The 16,223-nt window shown below is 41.1% G+C and overlaps 1 protein-coding gene across 5 annotated transcripts in view; it reads left to right on the top strand.

The window, feature by feature from the left end:
- LOC146139016 (uncharacterized) overlaps positions 1-16,223 on the top strand; it is a 66,266-nt gene that overhangs the window by 14,877 nt on the left and 35,166 nt on the right. For 3 of the 5 annotated variants that reach the window (XM_083394200.1, XM_083394202.1, XM_083394203.1), the window contains 33 exons: positions 155-308; positions 716-845; positions 1,078-1,218; positions 1,575-1,719; positions 1,890-2,009; positions 2,143-2,237; positions 2,364-2,471; positions 3,229-3,359; positions 3,701-3,841; positions 4,181-4,261; positions 4,621-4,776; positions 5,287-5,516; positions 5,936-6,149; positions 7,786-7,917; positions 8,096-8,122; positions 8,348-8,457; positions 8,781-9,007; positions 9,541-9,686; positions 9,896-9,989; positions 10,139-10,325; positions 10,634-10,802; positions 11,090-11,209; positions 11,682-11,815; positions 11,977-12,111; positions 12,857-13,008; positions 13,572-13,765; positions 14,080-14,217; positions 14,477-14,599; positions 14,702-14,820; positions 14,908-15,130; positions 15,264-15,331; positions 15,395-15,533; positions 15,835-16,035. In XM_083394200.1, coding sequence (XP_083250326.1) covers positions 155-308; positions 716-845; positions 1,078-1,218; positions 1,575-1,719; positions 1,890-2,009; positions 2,143-2,237; positions 2,364-2,471; positions 3,229-3,359; positions 3,701-3,841; positions 4,181-4,261; positions 4,621-4,776; positions 5,287-5,516; positions 5,936-6,149; positions 7,786-7,917; positions 8,096-8,122; positions 8,348-8,457; positions 8,781-9,007; positions 9,541-9,686; positions 9,896-9,989; positions 10,139-10,325; positions 10,634-10,802; positions 11,090-11,209; positions 11,682-11,815; positions 11,977-12,111; positions 12,857-13,008; positions 13,572-13,765; positions 14,080-14,217; positions 14,477-14,599; positions 14,702-14,820; positions 14,908-15,130; positions 15,264-15,331; positions 15,395-15,533; positions 15,835-16,035 — 4,684 coding nt within the window. Of the gene's footprint in view, positions 1-154; positions 309-715; positions 846-1,077; positions 1,219-1,574; positions 1,720-1,889; positions 2,010-2,142; positions 2,238-2,363; positions 2,472-3,228; positions 3,364-3,700; positions 3,842-4,180; positions 4,262-4,620; positions 4,777-5,286; positions 5,517-5,935; positions 6,150-7,785; positions 7,918-8,095; positions 8,123-8,347; positions 8,458-8,780; positions 9,008-9,540; positions 9,687-9,895; positions 9,990-10,138; positions 10,326-10,633; positions 10,803-11,089; positions 11,210-11,681; positions 11,816-11,976; positions 12,112-12,856; positions 13,009-13,571; positions 13,766-14,079; positions 14,218-14,476; positions 14,600-14,701; positions 14,821-14,907; positions 15,131-15,263; positions 15,332-15,394; positions 15,534-15,834; positions 16,036-16,223 lie in introns of all 5 variants that reach the window. The other 2 variants (XM_083394199.1, XM_083394201.1) reach the window with 2 other exon arrangements.

A 16,223-nucleotide genomic window follows, 5' to 3' on the forward strand; every position in this document is an offset into this window, starting at 1 on the left:
TAGTTGGGTATTTACCAGTTTAATAGGATTTGTCCACTTAAACCCTTAAACTTCGTACGATAACAAAATGCTTGAACTTCTGATGGCGATGTAAATTAAATTGCAAAGCAACGATCAAGTGATAATACCATCTTGCAATCGGGTGATTCCCCAGGTCGACAACCCAGCGGCTGCAGGGAATTGTGTCAAAGGTCAACGATGTCGTCACTAATAAGATCGAGAAGGAAATAAGTTCCATCAACAAACTCGTGCTTTATGACGACACATTCGTGCTCGGAAAAACATGGGAAATCCCCCAACTACTGCAGGTCAGTGGGGATTCCCCTTTTACCATTATTTAAAGAGTAAATATTTGAATGAAACTAACGCCTGGTTGTTGACGACGTTCAGGTCCAGTGGTTTTAAAAGTTGAATCCGCTTTGGTATTTTGAATTCTTTGACTGGTGACTTATATTAGCAGTAACACATCCTTTGCCTTTGGTTTGAGGGTAAATATTGTACTGTGGTTTTTAAATTTTCTTCTTTTAAACCTGGGCTCCTCATTTACTTCAAAAAAGCAAAAGACAAAAAAGTTTGAGAACCACTGTTCTTAGCAAGTGAAGGTGAAACTTTATTTAAAACTGTCTGGCATTGAGAAAGTTAAAGGAAAGAAGAGAGAGTTAATAGCATAAGTATCTAAAATTTCTCTATATTTATAACGATTGTTACGTCATAGGAGATGAATCGAAGCGTGAGCGAGCGAAGTCTTCAAATGCAGGAAAGCGTTTCTTTGATCGAACAAGCCATTCATGACGTCATAATGATCCTTTCGAGCAGCAGGGTCAACAGTGCGGAACATTTTAGTAGTGAGCATCAATTTGATAAAACTATGTTTGAACTTTTAGTTTATTTACAATAAACTTTAATTTCAGTTTTAAACGAAGCCATACGTAAGATGTAAAATTTAAGTTGAAATCTAGTTTGTAAATTAACTCATTTTTGTTTTTCATTTGATTTTACTTCATGGACTATTTAATGAGCTTTTTATGATGTATCACTTACATACCTTAGTATTGACATTATGACGTCACAATACAGACACAGCCGCCAAGAACCCAGGAACAAAGAAAGCGCGGAAGAATATGAGAGGAGGCAGCGGTTCCACGTCCACTGGGGGCAGCACAGAGTCTGCCAAGCAACTTTTTGACGCCGAGGAATCAGCTGTGGAGAAAATACTCGGTGCGTGATTTTAAGGGTTAAGCTTTAGCTGATAAGTAAGTTTGACTTGCTGAAAAAAAAGATGGGTGGGGTATTGCTAATCGCACCTAGTGGGAATCATGCAATTCTATGTTTGTACTGCGAGTTTTTTTTTGCAAATTACATATATTTCCACGGCACACTTGAAATCTCGAGGCAAACAGTTTGAGAAACCACTGATTTATGAAATAACAATATTCAACCCGTAACTTTCGCAATTTATTTTTACCTGTGTTTTCTTAAAACTTCTAAGCTGTTTTCATATAATTTAATGTAGGTTGGGCAACGAGTTGAACGCTTATGTTTCAAACATATTAAACATATTTTTTTAAATCCAGAGCACTACAGCAAGCGAACCTACTCAAGCGTGCTACAAAGCGTTTGTGGCAGTCTCGCTTCACTGACCACAGCCATGGGGGTAAAGGTCACGGGTCAAGGTGACCTTGACTACAATTACTCGAGACCCGGAAGCTCAATGTCGAGGTCACTCTCAAGGACGTATTTTGCTTAAATGTTTTAGTGGCTCTCATTTTAGCGTTTGGATTTAAACTTGATAGTTTAAACTTTAAACAAATAAATTAAACTTTATCGTGTAGCTTCTTATGTGCGCGAATTTAGAATAAAACTTAAAATAAAACTTTTATACTTGGCAGTTCTGAGATCGCTCGAACTGAATCGTCACTTTCCTTTATCTCTACCGCCTCCAAGTGGCAAGACGAAGCTGCTATGGAAACCAACAAGGAGGGCGATTTAAAGTTTTTCGTTAAGATCAAGTGGGTTCATCAAAAATTAATTTGTTAAAAGTAGAATTAAACATAAAAGATTTATTGCTGATGTAAGCTTAATTGTTTCTAGCAGTCATTTTTGACGAATCCAAACTAAGGAATGGAGCCTTATTTGTTTCAGGTTTCGCATCCCTGACATTGTTCTCGACCCTCCATTGTCCGAAGTGCAAGGAACAATTGACGAGATGGCAGAGTCTATCACCATGGCAACAAGGGGTAATGCAGATACCCAATAAAAATTGTAACATCGCATAATTCTCATTTCTACCGACGAAATATAAAATGTATGTTTGGTTTAAAAGCATAAGGTTGCAGTATGTATAAATAAATCACTTCTGGCAGGTTTGGTTTGGTGGGGAGGAATTGAGAAAAACCAGAACTTTGAGTCGACAATTCTCGTGGATGAGCAAGTCTCGTCACACAGGGGCGCTCTTGCCTCCGTCACTAAAGGTCAGTTCAAGGTCACTCTGCCATGCTTTAAACCAGGAGTGGGAAACGTGTGGCCCGCGGGCCGCATGCGGTCCTTTTCCATTATTTTTGCGGCCCTTTACCTTCTTCAAGCTTTTTTTCCCTAAATAAGGTTTTGAGTGTGCACCACGTTGGGACTTTTGCTCTATGAGTTTCCTGTTTGAAGTGCGATGTAACACATAGGCTACACCGCTACACTAATGCAGTTGTTGAACTCGAATGGGAAGCATCTATTACAAAACACTCTTCATTCATAAAGTTTTACTTGTATCACGTTGTTATGATAAAGAATTGTTTTGCAACAATTACACTTGCCTAGTACGGTCAAGGTGTAACAGACTTTTGCCACGCATATTGACTGAGACGTTATGTTTAACAGTTGGTTTTGAATTAAGGCTGTTAACTAAATTGTACTGAGCCGATCCGTACGAGAACGGCGTCATTGGAATTGTAGAATAAGTTTTTTCCGAATCCACAAGTAGACAGCACTGACAAAACTGCCGTAGTTGCAGCTTAGTAGCTCATTAGTTTTTCTAGTAAAAGCTGAAAATATTAATTAGTGTTTATTTGATGTGCGGCCCTCCTGTAAGCATGACATTTCCTAACTGGCCCTTGTGTTGAAAAGTTTGCCTGCTTTAAACTAATCACGTTTGACATCAAAGTAATGCTCCTACCCATGATGGTCCTAACCATCTAATCTTCTTTTGTTCCAACCATCGGTGTGATAAATCGTTTAAAGGTTTAAAGACGACGGTTCGCGAATACATCCAGCGTTTATCTCAATACAACTTCCTGTGGAAGGAAGATATGCAACGATCCTACACCAACTTCATGGCCACAGACCCGACTATGGACAAAATAAGGGAAGAGGTTGGTGACAGGTTTTATTCTACAGCATTAAGCTGTGCAAATCCGCGGTTAATTACTTCACATGGACGCTTTTTGCTTTACGGTCAAAGTTCTGATCCTTGTAATCTAACGAAGGTCAACATTTGGTTGGTTTGTCACTTTGCTTTATGTTGGGTTTAATTTCGGGTTAATAATAAGTATTCAATTATTTAACTCAAATATCACCTTTATTATTTTCAATTACCTCGATAACAGGGACTTTATTTTCACGTGTAAAAATTGCATAAAGAATTGAACAAAAGTTTAATAGATCTCAAGGCCACAGGTTTAAAACAGTTGATGAATAGTTCATATTATTGTAGGTAGAGTATTTGTTGGATGTTGAGAAGAAGATATCGTCGATTCCATCTGACATTTGGTGCGCTTCAGTGATCCTCAAACCGACACCAACCAGAGATGCCTTGCAAGGACTCGCGGCAGCTTGGAAGACTCAATACGCTATGGTGGGTACAAGTATAACATAATGCTAAACGTAAACATTCAATCATAACTTACTCGGTATAAGCCATGATGTTAACATAATAATAAAACATTTTTCTTGGAACGTTTAAACTTAGCTCCGAATTCAATATGGGATGTAATAGTTTCAGCAGGAATGTTGAAATACATTTCCTCCTTTCAAACAAAGAATTGTTTTCACCATCGCTTGTAGTTTAATACATTTAACCAACAACCAGAGGTTGCCGAGATTAAGTGGTTACTCATGAGGTAATAAAATGTATATACTGCTGCCATAATAACAGTAAATAACCATGTTTAACCACAAGCCTCCCTTCCTCCAGGTTCTACACGAGGACGCCAAGAAGAAGCTGGACAGTGTTTATCAATATCGATCCAACGTTCAGAACCGACTTTCTGCGCCGGTAAGTGTCAATACAAGCAAAAGTGGGCTCCAGTATAAATCACCTCCGACGTGTTTCCTGTTAAGTTCATTGTTTTGTTGAAAAAACAATGATGCTAAACAAGTATGGTCAAAATTACAATGAACTTTGTAATTCTTGAATGAACTATTTTTATCCAGGAAAAAGAAATTTGTTTAAATATTTTTAAACGACTATATCTACGGGAATAATATTTCCATAGCAACTTGACATATACAATTAAAAGTACGAGAATTTTATTGCTTAGTTGTCAATTCTCTTATATTTAATATAACCTGCGTTATTGATATTGTCCATTACAAATCCTTTTCCCGCTTGTGATTGGTTGATTTAAACGTCAGGTTACGACGCTCGACCAATTAAACAGCACCCTTGGTCTGCTTGAGGAGATTCACGACATGGAGAACAAGATTGACTCTGTGTATCTTCCCATCGAGAATATGTACGACAAGTTGAGATCGTACGACCTCAGACTTGCAAGAGCTGAACTACAACAGGTTGGTGGTTAGGACCAGAGGTAACCCTTCTACCTGGGGTCGATAAATGTAAGCGTGTTACAAGTGTATGCATAGAGGTTCATGTTTGTAATTAAATAATAGCTGTTTAAGGCAAACCAGCTTGGTCGCGCTTTTGCGGGGGTGTGTATGGTACCCCAGGCTAAAACTTGCTGTCGCGGGTTTGAAAGCAAACTAATACACTTTATAAAAATTAGTTGCACGCCCAAAAAGTTCGGGGTTTTTCAAAAATAATAACTGAAACGCTATCCGCGCTACAGTGTTATATTGTACGCATTCTATGTAACGTTTATAACTAAAACCAGTCAAACTCGTGTGAAAACAAAATCATTCCGTGGCCGCATTATCAATGTATCTTATTGGAGTGCGGGTAAAGGTACAGTAAACGAACTAAAATACATTTTGTTTCAAACAATGTCCCTGCTGGCTCACATATGTTTACCTAAGTGTCAAAAACATGCTTCAAATAAAATGACCTTGCTACTTTTCAAGGTTGAAAGTTTGCGCCAGAACTGGGCTGATCTGGTGACCTTGGCGGATGACCTTGGTCAGACACTAGTGAAGGAGCGTCGGACATCTTTCGAGCAAGAACTTGACAAACAACTGAAGACGTTTGTTGTCGAGGTGATTCAGTTCAGGAACGGGTTCGACGCCCAAGGACCAGCAGTTCCCGGGGTGCGACCTGCTGAAGCTGTGCAGAGGCTGCACGACTTCCAAAACAGGTGGGTTAAGGTCATTAGGCAAGTGTTTAATGGGGGTTTGGGGGCTTTAACGGGGTAATTAGGCACAAGGGTGAGACCCGCTGAAGCTGTACAAAGGCTGCACGACTTCCAAAATCGGTGGCTCAGGGGTATTGATGGATTATAGGATGTAATTTAGGGGTATTGATAGAGGTCTTTAACTGGAGGTGAAGGGACAGTAGGGAAAGGTTTTATTAGGATTTAGGAGTTAGTTGATTAACAAACAGTGTCCTCTTAGTATGTCATTTAACAAAATATGCCTCTTTAACCAGCATCCATTGAACCAGCATTAACCAACTTTTTAAGTACTTATTTCAGAAAATTTTTGTTGGTTACCGTTTGAGGTTTTTATAGAAGCCCCTAATTTTACCAACCAGCATTGACCAAGTTTATCTTCCCAGGTACACTTTGTACGACGCAAAGCGCAAGACTCTGGACTCGGTTCAGCGTTTGTTCGGGATCCCAGCCAAGCCGTTTCTTGAGCTTGACAAGACAGGGGAGGAGCTGAAGTTGCTTGGGATGTTGTACGGATTGTTCCAGAAGTTCATCGCGTTCGATCGAAAGTTCAGGGACACTTTGTGGGAAGCGGTCGATCTGCACGCCGCTGATGCAGAGGTGGGGTTGGGGGTTACCCTACAAGGTGGGGTTGGGGGTTTCCTTACTAGGTGGGGTTGGGGGTTACCCTACAAGGTGGGGTTGGGGGTTACCCTACAAGATGGGGTTGGGGGTTACCCTACAAGATGGGGTTGGGGGTTACCCTACAAGGTGGGGTTGGGGGTTACCCTACAAGGTGGGGTTGGGGGGTACACTACAAGGTGGGGTTGGGGGTTACCCTACAAGGTGGGGTTGGGGGTTACCCTACAAGGTGGGGTTGGGGGTTGTCCTACAAGGTGGGGTTGGGGGTTGCCCTACAAGGTGGGGTTGGGGGTTACCCTACTAGGTGGGGTTGGGGGTTACCCTACAAAGTGGGGTTGGGGGTTACACTACAAGGTGAGGTTGGGGGTTACCCTACAAGGTGGGTTTGGGGGTTGTCCTACAAGGTGGGGTTGGGGGTTGCCCTACAAGGTGGGGTTGGGGGTACACTACGAGGTGGGGTTGGGGGTTGCCCTACAAGGTGGGGTTGGGGGTTACCCTACAAGGTGGGGTTGGGGGTTGCCCTACAATGTGGGGTTGGGGGTTACCCTACAAGGTGGGGTTGGGGGTTACCCTACAAAGTGGGGTTGGGGGTTACCCTACTAGGTGGGGTTGGGGATTACCCTACAAAGTGGGGTTGGGGGTTACCCTACAAGGTGAGGTTGGGGGTTACCCTACAAGGTGGGGTTGGGGGTTACCCTACAAGGTGGGGTTGGGGGTTACCCTACAAGGTGAGGTTGGGGGTTACCCTACAAGGTGGGGTTGGGGGTTACACTACAAGGTGAGGTTGGGGGTTACCCTACAAGGTGGGGTTGGGAGTTACCCTACAAGGTGGGGTTGGGGGTTACCCTACAAGGTGGATTTGGGGGTTACCCTACAAGGTGGGGTTGGGGGTTACCCTACAAGGTGGGGTTGGGGGTTGCCCTAAAAGGTGGGGTTGGGGGTTACCCTACAGAACCAGCCAATAAAGTGTTAGACGCAAGCTCAACATTAGGTCGTGTCCCTTTAACTTGTACAATTTCAATTCATAGGTCATAAAGTTTGTTTGGACTCGGCTTAAAATGTTGTTAAAGTTTTTTACAATAGTTTCAATTCGCATTTTTTCGCTCTGAACATAAGTGAGGGATTATTCTGTTGCAGTTAAAATTAATCTCACTTCTTGCATAAACCCATGTTGCTTGTCCAACTCACCTTTACGCTTGTTAGGAGGAATATTGGGTCGAACGCCTACGTCGCCTTAAAGTCGTGTAAAATCTGCCGAACACTTACAAACTCCCCGCACATACACTTATACAATATAAATGAATGCTTAAGATAACCTTACACTGAAATTGCTGTTGCTGCCAGGCTTTATATAATTATAAAGAGGGGTTCTTCCGACAAATATTGTGTTTAGCGCCGACGTTTCGATTACCTATACAGCCGATCTTCTTCAGGGCACAAGACTAGTAACTTAACAGAAGTTTATGTTTGAAGTGAGGCAAAAGACAAAAAAAAAGGTACTAGTCTTTTGCCCTGAAGAAGATCAGCTGTATAGGGAATCATAACGTCGGCGTTAAACACAATATTTGTCAGAAATCCCTTTATAATTATAACCTTACACCTTTACGCTTGATAGGTTAAGGAGTATTGGGGCGAATGTCTGAACCTTCCGAACAAGTTGAAAGAGTGGGATGCTTACTCGGAGATGAAGAACTCGATCAGCTTCTACCTCGACGTGCTGCCTCTGCTGCACAGACTTGCCAAGAAGGTGCGGTTTAGGGGCTTTAAAATTGAGTTGGCGTTTAATCGTAATACAGTCGTTGGCTGTAACAAGCACCCAAAGACAACTTGTATAAAACTTGTCTATTTGTAGTTTTTTTTTTTTCTTAATTTTTTTGGAGATTAGATCCTTTTACGATTACTTTTAATATCTGTTTTTATTTCAGGGGAAATTCAAAGACATAACGATTCCGGTAAGCTTTTAATTGTTTCTTTAAATCAGTTGTATTTTATTGTTATATAACACAGTTGAAATATCATACGTAAATAGTAAACAAATTTTGGGTTCAGGAGTGCATTTTGCAATTCTCTTTTGATCACACTTCTCCACACTTTAATCTGTATAAGTTACCTACTAACCTTACAGTTGTGCCGCGTTTGTCAAACATAATACAAACATGTGATTGGTTGGTTTGCAGGAAATCCGCAACCGCCATTGGCTGCAAGTGATGGGCGTGACCAACAGTAAGTTTCAGTTGGAAGCAAACCTCTTCAAACTCGGCCATCTGCTCGACATCGGGCTGCTACAGTGAGTTAACTTGTTATTACAAACAAAGTGGGTTTATGGAAATATATTTTGAACACAATAAAACACTTCATCAGAAAAAAAAAATTAAAACCCTCTTACCTCAGACAGCGTAAATGTATTGTTAGTTTTTCTTTGACGATTAGTTATGTTGTATTTAACCGCTGAGCACCCCTGACACACCACAATCTTCCCAAATATAGATTAGCAGCTAGTCATTAAAGCAACCACAAAACAAAATGAAGATCTTCTAACTTAAATTTAAAGATGATGCTAAAAAATTGAAATAAAATTGCCGAACTCCCCCCCCCCCTTTCTTGCTGCAGACACCGCGACGAGATCCGTCAGATCGCAATGGCAGCATCGAAGGAACTTCAGCTTGAAGTGAAGATGCGAGGAGTTGAAGAGGAATGGACGGAGCAGGTTCTCACCTTCGACAACTACAAGAGGAGAGGACCTGTGCTACTCATTAAGGAGGACTCGGAGCGACTCCTGGAACAATTGGAGGATGCTCAAGCGCTCCTGGCCAACATGCTCACGTCAAAACACATCGGTGAGTGATGATATGATCGTATCACGTCGGTCAGTCATCATATAATCGTATCACGACGGTAAGTGATCATATGATCATATAACGTCGGTGAGTCGTTATATGATCATATAACGTCGGTGAGTAATTATATGATCGTATCGCGTCGATGAGTTATCATATTATGATCGTATCACGTCGGTGAGTCGTCATATGATCGTATCACGTCGGTGAGTCGTCATATGATCGTATCACGTCGGTGAGTAATTAAATGATCGTATCACGTCGGTGAGTCGTCATATGATCATATCACGTCGGTGAGTCGTAATATGATCATATCACGTCGGTGAGTCATCATATGATCGTATCACGTTGGTGAGTCGTCATGATCGTATCACGTCGGTGAGTGATCATATGATCGTATCACGTCGGTGAGTAATCATATGATCGTATCACGTCAGTGAGTTATCATATTATGATCGTATCACGTCAGTGAGTTATCATATTATGATCGTATCACGTCGGTTGTGATCATATGATCGTGATTTCATGATTAGGTCCACTTCGTGAGGAGGCTGCCTCATGGGCGGAGAAGTTGAAGGGAGTTGGTGAAGTTTTGGATTTGTGGCTTGAAACCCAAGACCTCTGGCTTGACCTGGAAGCCGTGTTCTCTGATCACGTGAACGCAAAAGAACTTCCGCAGGTTCGTGAAAGTACATGAGATCATAGTTTTAAGGTAATAGAAAACAGTTTACTTTAATGTGTTTTGTTAAGTTGTAACCTGCCATTTTATAGTCGCCTTTACACTGGACCAGTCAGTAGTTGTTTAACTTGAAACTTATTTTATTCTTACGAAACACAATGTATACCACCTTTACATTGGACGAGTCTGTTAAACTTATGTTGTTTTAGGAGGCGAAGCGGTTTGCGATGGTCGACAAAAGTTACGTAAAGTTGGTGAGACGAGCTTTTGACACAAAAAACATCTTGCAATGCTGCTACGGAGGTAGTGAAAAAACAATGTGAACTAATAAACTAATATTTTATTATTTAAGTGAGACTATAATATTTAAGTGAGCAATAATCGCCTTCTCACCTGTAAGAATAGTTTTTATGTGAGACAACAACTAACTTTGTTCCCCTCCTTCTCCACAGGAGAGGTGCCGAAGGGAGTTGTGTTGCGTCACATGCAGGAGGAGCTTGAGATTTGCTTCAAGTGTTTGACTCAGTACCTCGACAAGAAGCGGTCTGTGTGCCCGAGGTTCTACTTCCTCACTGACCCTTCACTTCTTGCGCTTCTCTCCAGACCAAACGAACTCGACTCGATAAGACCTCATCTAAGGTGATTAAACATTGGCCTTCTGGTTTACTTTGTGTGGATTTAAAATACCTTTATTTACACTGCCTGAATTCTAATGTAACGGTGTCATTTTGTGTAATGCATTTAATGGTGCCAATGGTATAAAAAAAACTCTCTATTACTTGAAACATTATCGTCCTGCTTCTTTAATTCCATTTCACCGTTCAACCAGCCTAGTCTTCTTACCTGTACCTTACATAATCCAGTCTGTCTATGTTAAAACATATGCGAAACCACAACACCCAACACCACTATCTCTTCCTTGTGCCTTGATTTAATTATTGTTTCAGGTCGATCTTCAGCAGCATCTCGGACATCAAGATCGAGAAGTCGAGCGCTTGGTCGGACACGGTCAGCTCGATGAAATCCACACAAAACACCCCCACCCCTGTACCCCCCGAGAACAGAAGGTTCCAGCTCAATGACGAGACAAGGTCAACCGGGGTCAGGTTCAGATCGGTAATATTTCTATGTTTTTCTTGTGACGTGTTTATTCAGAGAGATCGAACTTAATAGATTTAACTATTGCTTTTAATCACAAAAAATATTGAGGTTAACTTTTAACTCCAACTCAGTACAGAGTTAAATTTTGCCACCAATGTTATGTATTTTTAGTTAACATAAATTTAACAGTGCAGAGTTTTCGTAGGCTTTACAAATATAAACATATTTCAACCATTTCACATATTGATCTCACTTATACTGTTAGTAAGGGTTCGGTTTCTCACCCTATTGTGACGTAACAGGGATTGAAATCCACCGACAGCCCCCACTACTCGACCAGCATCGCTGATGAGGTCATCGAGTGTTACCAGGCAACCGCTGTCATGGCAACCGACAAGGAGTTCCTGCAACTCGATGAAGAGGTGGGAACACAATTGTGACATCATAAAACTGAAAGCTCAAGTTTAACCAACTTGCTACATTTTGAATCAAATATTTATCCGACAATTTACACCACAGTTGCATTGGCTAATTGGTTAAATAAGTTTTATTTTGGACAGTTTGATTTGGTAAAATACCAATTAGATGAAACGTTTACTTGAAGTGATAGGTTCAAGAAGTTTCAAGCTTATCACCAACTCTCATGGGATGCAAATATTTAAGAGTCTACATAGTGCCATTTTCAACTAAACAAGCAATCCAATATACTAACAGTCACCAACCATTGCTGATGTTGCCAACTTGAAACTTTTACTCAAGTGTTTAGTGACTTAAATAGTTTAAGTAAAACTCAAAAAAGTTTAAGTTTTTAAACTTTACTTGTCAGACTTGATTTTACTCTTAGTATCATACATTTTGCGCGAAGTAGTTTATTTTATGTGAAATGTTTTCCAGGTGAGTTTGTACGAGGGAGTTGAACTATGGCTCCAGAACCTTCAGGAATCTGTTCACAGAACTCTCCATTCTTCAATCTGCAAAGTTGTTGAGGAGGTTGACAACAACGCTCCTATCGAGGAACTCGCAAACAGGTTTTCGACTTGTGACCAGTAAAAATACTTTGCTGAAAATCGGCGATTTGTTGAGTAGACACATTTAAATCAGGAAAAGTTTTAAGGCTGTGTTTTTACTCAAAACAGTTCTATATACTATCTTAGCCCCCACAGCAGTAATAACCCCACATTAACCCCAGGTTCCCAGCGCAAGTGGCAAGGCTGGGTCTTCTCCACTACTGGACCAAGGAATGCGAGAACGCAATCGCCGACCTAAAGTGGGACCGCAAGTCGCTCCACAACGCCGCAAAAAAGTTCACCAACGTCGTCGCTAGGTGGGGCTGTTGTAGTTAAATAAACGCGATTTACAGTTTTCAGAAAAATTGATTTAAAATTTGTTGAAAAATATGTATAAAATAGCTTTTCTACCGAACTGATTCTATTTTTATATTTGTTGAAATACGGTATATCAATGTAATATGTTTGACACAGAACTTCAAGTTGTGGTGAGTGTTTTATTTTGTTCACTTGAGCATGAAGCACTTTTCACGTTTTATAATTTTACACTGGTTTATTTCGCTTCTTGTTTATATTTAGGGGTGCATGACGCTTGGATCAGCAGTCTCTTTTGTTACGTAATAAACCTTAATGAGTGTAAACAACTTGAATGATATTCTTTCAATCTAAGCTTCTTCCTAATCTATTAATCCAACACCTCACGTATGCTAAACTTCTGGCACTGTTTTGCACAAATTACTGCAACACATCACACTTGTGTGCGTTTGATTTACAAAACAACGAGCCATTTGATCGTGGTTGATCTATAATTTGTAATTTCAACCCAATTCAGTCAAGAAATTAGGTATTAAAATAAGTCTTGACGGTTTGTAACTTTAGGCACGTTTTACACAATAAATAAACTAAAAAATGTTCCAACGTCGCATTTCAACTTGCGAACACTAAGGTCGATTCACAATGCGCATTTTCCTGAATATCCTCAATCCAACAATGAAGTTTTAAGTCTCCCCAATATATTTTTAAATAATATCTTAACCCAATGATTGTTCTCACGTTGGGTAGATTCCCGGCGGTGCTTCACCGGAGCACTTGGAAGGGAACAGACGATCCGATTGTTCCAATCCACCGATTAAGGTTGGAGAGCCTCATCATGTACTCAGTGTTCCTCCGGGATGCGGTGGATGGGATGTCAGCAAGGAAGATCAGGGAAGCAGGTCGGGACAATAGGAAACAATGGGAACAGTAGGAAACAATAGGGACAGTAGATACAATAGGGACAATTGGAACAATGGGGACAGTAGATACAATAGGGACAATAGGAACAATGGGGACAGTAGATACAATAGGGACAATAGGAACAATGAGAACAATAACAACAATAGTAACAGTAGGAACATCAAGAACAGTAGGTACAATAGGAGCAATGGGAACAATAGGAACAGTAGGAACAATCGATGCTGTGTAATGAAACTAGTACTGCAACATTCATCTATCTACGAGGTCTTGGTTCAAACCAAGGCTTATTATTAACGTCTCGCCTCATTGCAGAACAAGGCTTTGTGAGTTCGGTTGCTCAACGTAAGCCCCGGGTCTATTATCCATATTAATCATTTGTTTAACCCAATTATCGATAAAAGGAGGTACGCCTATTCAAAAGGTTGTTTACCAAAATTGATTTTGTGATTATACCTTGGCATAACAACGCATGTAGCAATGTGATAGAGTTGCTTTAGTTGGATAACCACTCCACCGAAGTTCGAACCAGCATTGCTTGCAGGCGACTTCGAGTGGAAACGATCAGTTCGATTCTCTACATCCGGAGCATCAGGGATGATCGAACATTACATAAATATCCTCGACGCCAGATACAAGTACGGAATGGAGTTCTATGGTGTCACAAGCAACTTCGTTATGACGTCACTGACCGAGAAGACATTCGTTTCGATGTCGATCGCGATTCAGGAGGCAAAGGTTTCTTACTGGGCGCACTAGAGGGCTTTTACATAGGTGGAAGCTTAAATAGGTTGAGATATGTTAAAGGTGGTTGTATAACATTATAGCCGCTGGTTCGTTCCTTTATCATTATATAAAGATTTCCTGAATTCTTTGAGATTAAGTTTGTTGACGTTTATCTGCCAGATTAGCTCTTGTTACTCGGAAACATAGTTATGTACCTTGAAATCACTGAACACTACGAAGCATTCACGTTTTGTTCATTTAAATTGTAACGTCACAAAAAGTGCTGTTATCACGTCACAACGTTAAATTATTGCTTGATGTCGCAGGGTTCAGCTGTGGTTGGGGAGACCTGCATGGGAAAGACTGAAACAACTCAAGGATTCGCAGCTCTGCTCGGTAAATACCTTCATCTCATCCACTGTAGTGACGCTACCGACGTCTCATCCGTCGCAAGAGTGCTACAGGTAAATCGGATGACTCCAGCGCATAAATAAGGATTATAAATGTTAAGGTATTCCAGGAATAAATATGTTGTCAAGCATGTATGTTGCTGTTTTGAAGGAGACACTGAAAATATTTATTTATGTTAAGCGGGAAATCTAAATATATATCCATAAGGTTAATCGCCTTCAAGTTCTGTTACATTATATGAGAAATATAATGCCAGAAAATGTATAAATTGATATTACTTTTTGAAACTTCCAACCGACGTCATTATTCCAGGGTTTGGCAACCGACGGCTCCTGGGGATGCTTTGACGACTTCCACTTGTTAGCGAACAATGCAATCAGCGTCGTCACAGAGTTCACTGCTGCTATGATAACGTCGCTAAGAACAAATAATGAGGTAACAACTGAACATAATTCAAGCGTTTTTTTACTTTATCACTCATATTTTGCATCACATTGTTTGTTCATTGTTAGGTCATTGTTGTCATTGTTTGTTTAGAACCCGATGTTTGTGACGAGCTTGGGCGATGAGGGACTTCCCCTCAGTGTGAACCCGGATGTTGGATTGTTCCTGACCTTTAACCCCGCAACAAAAACCACTCTTTCCAACGTTCTTAGGTAAATTGCAGCGATCAGTGTGTTAATGTTTGTGGTTCATGACTTATTGTGCAAACCTCATAAACATCGCACAACTTGTTGTTGCAGATCGTTCTACCGCGTCACTCACCTTATCAAGCCCGACATGAGCGCTATACTTCGGGCCCACTGCACCGCCCTGGGCCTGCGCGCCCCCCGCCCCCTGGCAGACCGCCTGCGAACCCTGGCCGAGCTGTCCCAACACCAGTTGCCCCCCGAGAAGCGACACCTGGTCAACCTCCCCTCTCTCGTCATCGCACTAAACCTGGCCGCAAGCAAGAGGAGGGCTAAGGTATGTGCGTCATCACTTGTGACGTATAGCAGTAGTGGCAGAACGTTTGTATTAATTTACCACTTTTTTTTCTGGTACTACAACTCGTTATTTTTTTTGTTTTAAATTATCAACAAACACTTTGTGGTTTTAGGAGGAAAGAAATGATTCTCGAACCGAAGATCTCAAACTTTCGAGATCGAACAGCCAGTCTTCAGTCAAGTATTTCACCACTTTGATTACCAATCGTTAAAGTTGTGAATATAAACGTTGTATTGCTCACAGACAACCGCTCCTACAAGTGAGCACTTCTCCGGCAGTTGCGCGTACGGTAGGTGGCGATAAAGTGCTGGTTAAGAAGACGTCATCAAGCCCGAACACTCTGACGAGCCAAGCTAAGATCGACCACGGATTCGTCGCACAAGTATGCACGAATAAGTTGAATGTTTTTAACCCAGAGCTGACCATCACAGGTTGTGGGTTCGAACCTCGCCGTAAGCTAGTTCTTACCGCCAAGCCTTGCTTGCAATAAAATCCTTGATATAACTACTGATGCTAAATCAAGAAGCCTTCTGAAAATATTACCAGGTTTTAACCCCTTCACATTTCTTCCTTTGATTTGCTAAAAAGCTCCACAATGTTAATATTACATATTTGTTAATATGGTCGTTTTTTTACGTTTGATTTTATATTGGCTTATACCAAGATTGACGTCACAATTGTAGGCGCTCCTTGAGACGGTCTCCCCCGGTCTTGTACCCCCCGACAACGTCATCTTCAACAACATAGTTCGTGACGTATTCAGTGGAATCCAGTTTGTTCGTGACGTGCTCACTTCCATGAGTGGGGCTTCCCCCAACAACGAGAGCTCTCAACTCCAATCATCGGCCGCGAGGAATCACGACATGGAGACCGCCATCATGCAGGTGACGTCATCACACATGTGACCTCATAGCACATGTGACCTCACTAAAAGGACAATAATTTAAAGCACACATTTAAGTGCTATAAAATGAAGTTCTAACAGTTAATATTCTAATACTCAGTTATCTTGACACTTTATATTAAAAATTGAAAACTGAATTCAATTCAAACTCAAGCGCCATTGGTGATC

Source organism: Ascidiella aspersa, chromosome 7 (assembly GCF_963924565.1).
Source record: "Ascidiella aspersa chromosome 7, kaAscAspe10.2, whole genome shotgun sequence".
In the NCBI taxonomy this organism is placed as follows: domain Eukaryota; kingdom Metazoa; phylum Chordata; class Ascidiacea; order Phlebobranchia; family Ascidiidae; genus Ascidiella; species Ascidiella aspersa.